This window comes from Heptranchias perlo, chromosome 1 (genome assembly GCF_035084215.1).
Source record: "Heptranchias perlo isolate sHepPer1 chromosome 1, sHepPer1.hap1, whole genome shotgun sequence".
Lineage (NCBI taxonomy): Eukaryota > Metazoa > Chordata > Chondrichthyes > Hexanchiformes > Hexanchidae > Heptranchias > Heptranchias perlo.
In genome coordinates, this window is record NC_090325.1 from 84,125,527 (window position 1) to 84,138,212 (window position 12,686).

A 12,686-nucleotide genomic window follows, 5' to 3' on the forward strand; every position below is an offset into this window, starting at 1 on the left:
ACTCTCTCTTAAAATGGAATAATTGGCCTGCTTCTGTGCTGCAACATTCTATTCACCCTATCAAGTCTAGTCTAATCCCATTCCTGCTCAGTCCCCATACACTTTTGAAAGAATTGATGAAAATTGCTTCAACAATGTTTTGTGGCAGAGAATTTCACATTCTAACCACCCTCTGTAAAGAATTTTTTTCTAATTTATTGTAAATTTGTGCTGTTCCGTCACCATCTTGCCGACCAACGGAAAAAACAATCTGTCACTATATATATATATATATATATATATATATATATATAAAATCGATCATTACAGCACGGAAGGAGGCCATGCGGCCCATCGAGTCTGCGCCGGCTCCATGCAAGAGCAATCCAGCTAGTCCCACTCCCCCGCCCTCTCCCTGTAGCCCTGCAATTCGTGTATGTTCAAATACTTTCCCAGGTCCCTTTGAATCTGCCTCCACCACCCCCTCAGGCAGTGCATTTCAGATCCTAACCACTCGCTGTGTAAAAAAGCGTTTCCGCATGTCACCTTCGGTTCTTTTGCCAATCACCTTAAATCTATGCCCTCTGGTCCTTGACCCTTCTGCCAATGGGAACAGTTTCTCTATCTACTATGTCTAGACCTTTCATGATTTTGAATACTTCTATCAAATCTCCTCGCAACTGTCTCTGTTCCAAGGAGAACAACCCCAGCTTAGACTCTACCGGGTTAGCCCTCAACCTTTCCAGCTCCAGTGAAAAATGCCTTAACCTGTCAAGTTTTTGTTCATAAATGTAACCCCCTAATCCCTGGTAACATCCTAGTAATTCTATGCTGCATCTTTTCCATTGCTTTAATATCCTTTATATAACGGGGTGCCCAAAACTGCACACTATACTCTAACTGCAGCCTATGTGCTCCGCCTCATTACTCAGAACCTCGTCAAGTAGTACTTTTTTCCTTGTTGGAGTAGCAACTTATTGAATAAGAAGAAGGTCCTGAATACATTTCAAAAAACTGTACTTTTTCATCACATATTGTCCCTATTTGTCTATTTTTGGATAATCAAAATCTTCTACAATTATAACTCAGTTGTTTATATATGCCCTTCTAATTTGTCCTCAAATTTCATTCTTAATTTCCTTTCCACTATTTGGCAATCTATAATATACTTCCAGTAGCCTGACTGATCCCTTGCTATTATTTAGTTGAATCCAATGGGATTCTGTTTGGATCACTTCTCTATTAAATCCTATGCGCTAGTGCTGTGACATTGTCTCTAATTAATATCAATACCGCCTCCCTTTTTTCTTTCCCTATGTTTCCCAGACGTTTTATATCCAAGAATATTTGATTGCCAATCCTGACCCAACTGCAATTATTGATTTAATGTCATGATTTTCTATTTTTATCGGTTATTCTAGATCCCCAATTTTGTTTCTTAAACTCTGAATTAATATCCATAGGTCTATTCTGCCACTTGAAGCGCAGTGAGGTGGGACTTCTGGCTATCAATCTGGCCTAGTGTTGATCCAGCCCCAAACCCATAAAGAGTGCAAGCACCCACAAAATTTATGGTAATCCCTCAGCATCTGCCCTGTATTGAAGTGGGGGGTAGACAGGTGGGGTTGTGCCAGAAGTATTGAAACAGCACCTTCCTGTTCCTTCAGGAGGCGAGGAAATTGGGCCATTTTGGCTGAAGATTTAAAGCAAAATAAAATATGCTGGCAATTTCTTGAGTTGCTTTCCTAATGGCAATTGACTGCTGTTAATAAACTGGCATTAGCCCCGACTTCCATATTTACATCATGCAGGCGTACGTTCCCCTGACTGCAGGAAAGGTGATAGTGGCAAGAGGGGACATAATCTTGCCAGTCCTGCCACTTTCAATGACATTAGGACAGAAGGGGTTGGGGGTAGCAAGCATCTACCCCCTCCCATCAGAATTTTTGACTTGTGGGCAAAAATGGGTGGAGATTCATTGGAACAGGGTTCTGCCCCTGCAGCTTCCCTCACTCATTCATTGAGCTTTACTAGACTGAACAGGGAATGTGTAGGAAATTGATTTAAAACAATAAGGGTTAGGTGATATAGGGCTGGGAGAGCTTGTTATGGTAGGACTATTTGCATGTAGGACTATTTGCATGTAACCTCATGGCCCGGCATATTCCTCACTCTACCATTACCAACAAGCCAGGGGATCAACCCTGGTTCAATGAGGAGTGTAGAAGAGCATGCCAGGAGCAGCACCAGGCGTACCTAAAAATGAGGTACCAACCTGGTGAAGCTACAACTCAGGACTACATGCATGCTAAACAGCGGAAGCAACATGCTATAGACAGAGCAAAGCGATTCCACAACCAACGGATCAGATCAAAGCTCTGCAGTCCTGCCACATCCAGTCGTGAATGGTGGTGGACAATTAAACAACTAACGGGAGGAGGAGGCTCTGCAAACATCCCCATTCTCAATGATGGCGGAGTCCAGCACGTGAGTGCAAAAGACAAGGCTGAAGCATTTGCAACCATCTTCAGCCAGAAGTGCCGAGTGGATGATCCATCTCAGCCTCCTCCCGATATCCCCACCATCACGGAAGCCAGTCTTCAGCCAATTCGATTCACTCCACGTGATATCAAGAAACGGCTGAGTGCACTGGATACAGCAAAGGCTATGGGCCCCGACAACATCCCAGCTGTAGTGCTGAAGACTTGTGCTCCAGAACTAGCTGCGCCTCTAGCCAAGCTGTTCCAGTACAGCTACAACACTGGCATCTACCCGACAATGTGGAAAATTGCCCAGGTATGTCCTGTCCACAAAAAGCAGGACAAATCCAATCCGGCCAATTACCGCCCCATCAGTCTACTCTCAATCATCAGCAAAGTGATGGAAGGTGTCGTCGACAGTGCTATCAAGCGGCACTTACTCACCAATAACCTGCTCACCGATGCTCAGTTTGGGTTCCGCCAGGACCACTCGGCTCCAGACCTCATTACAGCCTTGGTCCAAACATGGACAAAAGAGCTGAATTCCAGAGGTGAGGTGAGAGGGACTGCCCTTGACATCAAGGCAGCATTTGACCGAGTGTGGCACCAAGGAGCCCTAGTAAAATTGAAGTCCATGGAAATCGGGGAAAACTCTCCCGTGGCTGGAGTCATACCTAGCACAAAGGAAGATGGTAGTGGTTGTTGGAGGCCAATCATCTCAGTCCCAGGGCATTGCTGCAGGAGTTCCTCAGGGCAGTGTCCTAGGCCCAACCATCTTCAGCTGCTTCATCAATGACCTTCCCTCCATCATAAGGTCAGAAATGGGGATGTTCGCTGATGACTGCACAGTGTTCAGTTCCATTCGCAACCCCTCAGATAATGAAGCAGTCCGAGCCCGCATGCAGCAAGACCTGGACAACATCCAGGCTTGGGCTCATAAGTGGCAAGTAACATTCGCGCCAGATAAGTGCCAGGCAATGACCATCTCCAACACGAGAAAGTCTAACCACCTCCCCTTGACATTCAACGGCATTACCATCGCCGAATCCCCCACCATCAACATCCTGGGGGTCACCATTGACCAGAAACTGAACTGGACCAGCCATATAAATACTGTGGCTACGAGAGCAGGTCAGAGGCTGGGTGTTCTGCGGCGAGTGACTCACCTCCTGACTCCCCAAAGCCTTTCCACCATCTACAAGGCACAAGTCAGGAGTGTGATGGAATACTCTCCACTTGCCTGGATGAGTGCAGCTCCAACAACACTCAAGAAGCTCGACACCATCCAAGATAAAGCAGCCCGCTTGATTGGCACCCCATCCATCACCCTAAACGTTCACTCCCTTCACCACCGGCGCACTGTGGCTGCAGTGTGTACCATCCACAGGATGCACTGCAGCAACTCGCCAAGGCTTCTTCGACAGCACCTCCCAAACCCGCGACCTCTACCACCTAGAAGGACAAGAGCAGCAGGCACATGGGAACAACACCACCTGCACGTTCCCCTCCAAGTCACACACCATCCCGACTTGGAAATATATCGCCGTTCCTTCATCGTCGCTGGGTCAAAATCCTGGAACTCCCTTCCTAACAGCACTGTGGGAGAACCGTCACCACACGGACTGCAGCGGTTCAAGAAGGCGGCTCACCACCACCTTCTCGAGGGCAATTAGGGATGGGCAATAAATGCTGGCCTCGCCAGCGACGCCCACATCCCGTGAACGAATAAAAAAACAATTTTAAAAATGAGAATTGTGGGAATATTTTCTTATGCTGAAATTAGACTGAAGATCAAATGGTTATAGGATAGAGACTGCAAAGTTTGGGGAGTTAGTATGTTTTGAACAAGTTCCAGGGTATAATGAATTATGTTTTATCTAATTGTAGATTTACAGATGCCCAATCTGAGTGCAGCTATGTGCTTGGTTGGCATGCAAAATATTTGTCTGACATGATCAAAACTCATCTAAATTTTTAAAGTACGCAAGGCTGAGATCTGCTCTTTAAGCAGTGATGGGCCAATACTGATATTTGGAGGAAGTAACTGTAAATGTCCACTTGCAGAAATTCTCACAGTTAATGCATTGTATTACTAATTTGAATTTATATCTGGTTATATTTATAATTATTCTAAAATTACTAAAAGATTCTGTTTCTTTTACAGAAAATTGATGCTCAAGCTATTGAAGAATTCTACGGTCTGACTTCAGACATTTCAAAAAACTCAGAGTCTGGATATATTTTATTTTATCAATCAAGAGAGTAAATTGTAAAGTACTGGCCTGAATAATCAGGTAGATGAATAGTTAACTAGTCCAAAAGAGCTCAGGCCATTGCCAACCGATGATTGATTAGGACATCTGTTGTCCTTTCAGGGCCCTTTTATAGGGCATCAGAACTGGATTTATGACCATACTCCGGGCATTTGTAGGCTACTGGCAAATGTGTGATCTTATGAAAAAGAGTTCTGTAAGTCGGAGTAGTTTTGGCAGGGGAGTATCCAGTCAAAATACTAACAAAAGTAATGCAAGTACGCATGCAAGACTGAATAAGTCTTTTCCTAATACATGACAGTAAACCAATAGATATGGTAGTGTTTACCATTTTGTTCACTGAGGTATACTTTCCTTTGCTGAACCCAAATACTTGTTTACTTCACTAATATTAGACCTTGGTTTTAGAGGAGGTTGGGGAGGATAGAAGACAAATTGCCTCTACACCATGTTGAAGTGGAAGCTTGCCTGATCTAAGATGACTGCTAATTCACTGGATTGTAGAATGGACTTGATTGTATTCTGGTGGATGATTTTTTTTTTCTCCCAATGAAAATGTAAATGCTAGCTCAACTGTTAATTTTAAATCTGAGATTGATAGATTTTTGTTAACCAAAGGTATTAATGGATATGGGGCTAAGGCGGATATATGGAGTTAGGTCACAGATCAGCCATGATCTCAATGAATGGCAGATCGGGCTTGAGGGGCTAAATGGCCTACTCCTGTTCCTATGTTCCTAATCTTGTTGCACACTGCTTCACAATGAGATTCCTTTCTTCATGTTAAAGGCCTTTCATGGTAGGAGTATGTCACAGAAAATGGAACTTGATTAGTTTGATTATTTGGTTTTTTTCAAGTAGCTAAATGGTTATATTTTTTGTCTTTGTGTAATAAGGTCCTGTCTGCTGAAAGATCGAAAGAGAGTGGGAATAAATAGTGGACTTTTATTATTTTATCCTGATATGCAATGAAATCATTTTCAAGCTAAATTTGAACCTTATCAACAGTCACTTTTAAATGGTGCAGTATCTTATTTGGCTGGAGTCTAATGGTTAAGGCTGATATTCTTTAGATGGCTTCCCATTATAGCTGGATAGTACTGAAGGACCATCTTGATTGTTGTTAGCAATCAAGTGTATTATATGGTTTTTTGGGATGTTATCTAGTGTCTCTTTTTAATCATGTATATCATAAATGGGAATACAATAAATGTATTAGAAGATGGAATAGTATGGCATCACAGCCAGAGATTGGGAATGACAGTATCTTAACTTTGGCAAAGTGAGTAGATGTGGTGGATGGCATAAATAACTTTTAAAAGGAACAAAAAAACATTGCTACAAAAATGTTTAATAACAAAAATGAAGCCAAATTCTGTACACTTTCAGTTGGAGACATTGATGTGTGCTTGATTCATGAGGTCAATTTTAAAGTATATATTAATCTCTTGTACACAACTATTTAAATTATGGTTCAGATCAGATTGATGGATTTGGTTTATACTATGCTGATCAAATGAAAGGGCTTCTTAATTTAAAATCTAACCTGATTAACACTTTTTCTATTTGCAAATTTGAGACTTGTCTCACTTTGGAATTTTTTTTAAACCGTTACAAAATACTTACTGTTTTCTTAATTTCTTTGTTTCTAAATTGAGGTTCCTAGTTGTAATCCAAAGTCCATATCAGATTGATCTGCTATAAAAATGTTGTGTCCTGCTCACAAGAAATCTACTTAAATTTAAAACCGTAAACTGTGTGTCATATCTTCCTCCTGTCTCCTCCTCCGGAAAAAAAAATCATCGCCTTGGTTATTGGTTGCTTATGTTGTTGATGTAAATGTGCTTGCTTACACTTAATGATGAACTTCCAAAGTAAGGACTAACATTTTATAGTATCAAAATTCAAGGAAACTTACTGGAGAGGAAGAGACTCCACATCAGATTCTTCCTTGTTCATCTTTTACTTACAAAGAAGTAGAGTGCTGTTCAACAGAAGAAAAGCACCTAGGGACAATGTTCCTTAACAACCTCTGTACAGCCTCTTAGTCATATGTTCTACCCCATCCTTTTGACTTCATTGTGAGCCATAACCTTTTTTTTTCCATTGTTGTTGTCAACAGTCCTGACTTCTGCCTTTGCATGTGAACAACATTTTGTGCTTATTCACCTTGGTTGTACATTTTAAATTGTGTAGTTATTGTCTTTTACAAAAGTTCTGCCAAATTTTGGTTTCAGTGAAGTTTGAAGTGAATTTTGTTAATTGGCTGAGGTCCAGCCTCTGGTAGATTTTTCTGTGATTGAATTGTCCTTGGTTCCATTTGATGTGAGTTCCTACTTTTAAGGTCTGTTTTGTATATTAGATTCCTACTTATGACCAACATCCATGGCACTTGCTTATATTGCCCAGCAATGCTGCACTATTTCTATAAGGCCTGTTTCAAGCTCAACAAAAAGGTCTGTTTGACCATCTTAATTTGCTGGAAAAAAATCCATGGAGACAAATTGACCTCTCTTGATCCTCCATGCAGAGGGACCTCAATCAATAAATCAGCTTGCTAATGCAAGTCTTGTAAACACAGGGAGATGTGATCAACTGAAGATTGTTGCCTTTAGTCCCTACCTAAAAGATTTCTTGAAGATGTCTCCTTAGCTGCAAAAGGTTTTTCTGAATGCATTGCAGGATTTTTACAAATTAGCACGGCAATGTCTCTTCCAGCACTGGTATCAGTAGCTATTACAAGTTCCTTGTTAACACTGGCCAAGACTCCTGGACTGTTTGTTGTATGAATTAGCCAAAGATGGTGGGATCTAGCCATAGTTTCTTACACTTGGATCAGATGGGACATACCATTAGGAAGCAAAATGACAAAAGAGCATTTATACTCACTGTGTCCTAGACACAATTTCTTTTGACTGAATTCCTACACCTTCTCAACTGGGCCTAGGTCATGGAGAATTCTTACTTTAGCAGAGACTCCCATGAATATAGTGAACACTTTCAAGTTTACCTGTCCCTCCTATCATCTATTTGGATTTCCACAAAGATAATCTGACATTTTAGATCAGTTTATCTTGGTCCCATCTGGGCCTGATGAACTGTATTGTCTCTCTAAATTCACAATAGTCTCTCTCTATTCAACTGTCATTAATTTCCCTTTGGCTTACCATATTTAGACTAAATATTAGACCCTACCAATATCAGACTGCATCTGGTGGTCCTCAGACAAACATTGTCTCATCAGATGGTTGGGTGATGGAGATTGTCAGACATCTGTGCCTTTCACTTCACAGATGCCCCTCTCTTTCCCTTCTTGCTCCTCTGCTCCAAAAGATTCAAGGAAGTCACTTTCTTGGGATTCTTATTGTTAATTCCAGGAAACTTTGAGTGCAGAAGTGTATTTCAAGACCAGGAAACTCCAGTTCTGGTTCTAAGACGATTCCAATTCTCTCTGGATTTATGAATAGTGAACTACTTCATTCTGAAGGAAATGTTCAAGGTAGCATTGTTTTTCATAAGTCTTTTGGGAGCTGCTTGGTGGCTGTGACCTTCCAGGACTTTTACATTCACAATGGGATTTGAGAAAGTCTGAGAAGCAAGTTTTCCTGAGCTTGGAGGGGGAAGAGAAGAGACACCAACATAGATGTGGTTTCTACACTTGGATCTTTTAAAAACTTCTGTACCACAGAAATTACTTGAGATCCAATGTCGAGGAATCAACTACCTGTGTGTAATGGTGGCCTTTCTTTGTCTAGAGTACTTCTACATTAACCCTTGCTTAGATCATTAGCTCATGGTAGTTACTGCTAAAGACTCTGCATGTGCATCTGTTCAGCAGGTTTTGTTTTTATTGGAAAGACGGAGCTATCTACCATAGCCAGTGCAGCATTCTTGATTAACACAATATGCAAATTCTCAGCATTCATTTTGTGATACCATAATTTATTGTACACTTGCAACTAACTTTTCAAAGTGATCACAGATGCTCTGATATTCCAGAATGTCAGTTGACCAGAAGTTGGTAAGTGCCTAAAAATTGTCTTCAGGCACATGTATTGAATGGACTATGGTTAGACACAATGCTATAATCTCTCCTTCATAGGCACCTCCCCCTCCCCCCAGTCCCCCAAGATAAGTGTTGTCCTCATGGAATAGAGACATAGAATGGAATTTGGACCAACTACAGACTGTATAGGATACAAACAGGATCAAACTGTGTACAAGTTAAAGAATAAAAGAGCTAGCAACAAATCAATGTAAGCCTGGAAAAATGCCATTGTAGTGAGTAAGACTGTCATCGTGACATTGAGCATGGCAAATCTAGCTTTCCGCCTTTGCTCCATCTCCCTTGATAACCTTACCTATCAAAAATCTAACTATCTGTTTTGAAAATTTCAATTGATCCAGCATTCGCAGCCTTTTGAGGGAGAGAGTTCCAGATTTCCACTACCCGTTGCTTGGAAAAAGTGCTTCCTGGTTTCACTTCTAAATGGCCTAGCTCTAATTTTAAGAGTAATGCCCCCTTGTTCTAGGTTCCCCCACTTTGTCTCTACCTAATCAAATCCCTTTATCATTTTAAAACCTCGATTAGATAACCCCTCAACCTTCTAAACTCAAGGGAATACAAAAGAAATTTATGCAACCTGTCCTCATAATTTAACCCTTTAAGCCCTGGTATCATTCTGGTGAATCTAAGCTGTATCTGTCTCTGTTTCTGATGGTAGATTACAGTAACTTCCCCACAGCTGATGTTAAACCTACAGGTCTGTAGTTACCTGGTTTCTCTCTCCCTCCTTTCTTAAATAATGGAGTGACATTTGCAATTTTTCAATCCAAAGGCACAATTCCTGAATCTAGAGATCGTTGGAAAATTATAACTAACACATCTGCATTATCCGCACCTATTTTTTTGTTAATATCCTGGGGTTGAAACCATCAGGACCAGGAGATTTGTTTATCTTGAGTCCTATAATTTTCTCCATTACCATTTTTTAAACTTGTTTTAAATCTACTGAGTTCTTCCTCTTGTCTTATTTTTAGGTTCCCTTATACTGCTGGTATTTTGTCCTCTTCCTCCACTGTGAAAATGGATACAAAGTACTCATTTTAACAAATCAACCATTTCCTTATTGTCCATTATAGTCTCTCCTGCATCTATCTTTAATGGTTCCACATTTCCCTTTACTACTCTCTCTTAATTCTAAAAATGTTTATTGTTAGCTTTGATATCCAATGCAAGTTTTCATATTGCTTTCTTTGTATCCTTTTGTTGCTTTTTATAAGTCCCCCTCCCCCCCCATTCTGATGGATATTGAGTAAGTGGGATTACCCAGAAACTGATCTCTCTCATCTTTCAGAACAAGTGGCTATTGGCTTTCTGTTGCAGAAGCCATAACAGCAAAGCATCATCTTTCAATGTTCAGCTGGTCTCCTGGTGCAGTAAGTTGCTTGCTTTTTATATCCATAAGTGTTGTCAAGAACCACAGCATTCTTAGTATCTTTTCACCACCTCATGCGACCCCCCCCCCCCCCACAACCAATTCAGAAAATCTTGGTTCTCAGGCCTATTCTGAGCACCATTTAACCATTCCAGTTTCTGTACAGATGGAACCTACTATCTCTGATGCAGGACTAGATGTGACATGGTGTATTTGACGCTGCAGCTTTTGAGAGGACCAAACTAACCCAACTGGGCATGCTTTCCTCTGGCAGGGACTTTTATATTATCTCAAAACTTCCAATTTTAAAGCCCATAATGGAAAAGGTTCAGGCACAGGTGTCAAGATCACTATGACAACCCTTTGAACTATGACTTTTCAGTTATCCTGTTAGTTGGTCTGCCTTGACAACTCTTTTGAGAATTGATGTGGTCACTGTTAACATCTCATCCAAAAGGACAGAGATTTGGGACACAATCATGTCTGCTTATTTAGGTAATGATCCCATGGCACTTGAAAAGCACGGAGCTCGCCCACTATCCTAGCCAACATTTTCCCCTCTCAACCTGTACCGCAAAAACAAGTGACCCTTCATCTCGTTGCTATTGTGGAATATTGTAGTTACAGAAAAGCCTCTGTTTTTGCTTACGCAAGTTACTGCCCTCCATGATGTGCTATATAAAGGCAAGAATTTTTCAAGTATTTTTTAATCAGTTTCATTATTGAACACAGAATAATTGTCACATTAGTAAAAATCACCAAGTAATTTAAATCATTTGTGCAACAGCTAATACTGTTCTTTGATTTTAATCATGTATTGAGTAAGCTTAACTGATCCACGTACACCTTTTCAGTTATGCGTATTCTTAGATTTCTTGAGACTGCTTCCTTCTCTGTTCTTCAGCACATCATTAGTGAACTTTGTCTTGGTTGATCTACCTTACCTTGAGATTCAAGAAAAGCCAGTCATGACACCATGACCCTGATTTTCCATGGGGTTCTCCCAATCTCCTGCCGTAACTTCAGGAGATCAGAGGAAGCCCTAGAGAAATAGCCAATTTCAGCCATTGACACCATTTCTATGGGGGTTCTTCCAAGGTTACAGCAGATCAGGAGAACTCATGTGGAAATTCAGGGCTCATAATGTTAGTCTCTTGCAAGTTTCACTTACCTCAGGAAATAATTGCTGAAATTTTACCAGTGACAACCTACCCCTTCCATTGAAAGAAGGTATAATTTTGATGTGCACATTGTGATTGCATTCTATATCAGTTTTAAAAAAAAAGACATTTGTCAGTCAGGCAATTGTTTCCTATAGGAAACAAAACTTGAGGTAGACACATGGTAAAGTGGAGATCAGCAAATTGGGTTGTAGATTATATCTCCATTTACCATCCCCTCGCTGGTGGCAAAACTATCGAAGAAAATTTGAATCTGTTATACTTGTACAGTGGTCACATTGTTAACTGAAATATGATGGTTCTTCTCTTCACACTATCAGTAAGGCAACCGATTGGAGTGACTTGCATGCTTTTACTAATCATTTATGTTGATTAGGCAGTTCCAACTGACAAGTGCGCCAGTGTGAGTCTGAGCTGGTATTTACATTTAGGAGTTCATGCCTCCTGTTTTTTCTCCCAGTTTGCTGTAAATCATTTGTATGTGGAGGATGAACGAATGTTAAGCCATGTACTATAGATATGGCCATCCTCTTTGAAGTTCTTTCTCCACATACAAAGCTTCCCTGATGTTTTTGAGTGCATCTTTACATTGTTATTGTTCACAATCTGTTGCTGTCTCTAGTTGGAATTAAAGGTTGGACCAGGATGAGGCCTCACAGTAGGTTGGGGAGGAACGTTTAAGCAAAACTCTTAAAGGAACAGTATCTGTTGGTGCATTTTACCCAATTGGACGACTGAGTATTTGTTTGTATTTGTCAATTGAACAACTTCAAAGAATGACCATCATACCTGTGGTAAATAACCTAACATTGAGCAGTGTGAGCTGTATAAATATTTAGCTATTGTCTAGTGAAGTACACTGAGTACTAAGGATATGCTGAATCCTAAACAATGTTATGAATTTCCCTGCCAGCAAATCATTTGCACTTCCTACATTTTTTTAAAAACCAATATTATAAATTGATGATTATGATGACTCTTGCCAAAAGTCTTGCTCAGGCTCAGCTGAAAATGTCAGGTGACATTATGTGAATAAACAATGGGGGGGGTGGGTGGGAGAGATGGAATTTTGGCAGCATACGGCAATAATGTATCAATCAACACGTGATTGCCTTTCATCATTATGAATAGCAAAATAATCACAGCACAAAACTGTTCACTTCATCTGTGTCTAAAATGTTTCTGGTGAGTGTGTTTGTGTAGTCTTTACACTGCAAAATAAGCTAGGAAGCTAAGTCAAGTAACTCGAAACTAAGGTACTGTATCACACGTTTGAAGAATTTGCAGAGTATGTTTACTGCAGTCTTGGATGAATCTTCAAATTATTTCTGAGTG

At 40.6% G+C, this 12,686-nt stretch overlaps 1 protein-coding gene across 2 annotated transcripts in view; it reads left to right on the top strand.

The window, feature by feature from the left end:
• usp46 (ubiquitin specific peptidase 46) overlaps positions 1–12,387 on the top strand; it is a 73,305-nt gene extending 60,918 nt beyond the window's left edge. For both annotated transcript variants that reach the window (XM_067987601.1, XM_067987610.1), the window contains one exon: positions 4,624–12,387. In XM_067987601.1, coding sequence (XP_067843702.1) covers positions 4,624–4,725 — 102 coding nt within the window. In that variant the 3' untranslated portion in view covers positions 4,726–12,387. The remainder of the gene's footprint in view (positions 1–4,623) is intronic.
• The last annotated feature ends 299 nt before the right edge of the window (positions 12,388–12,686 follow it).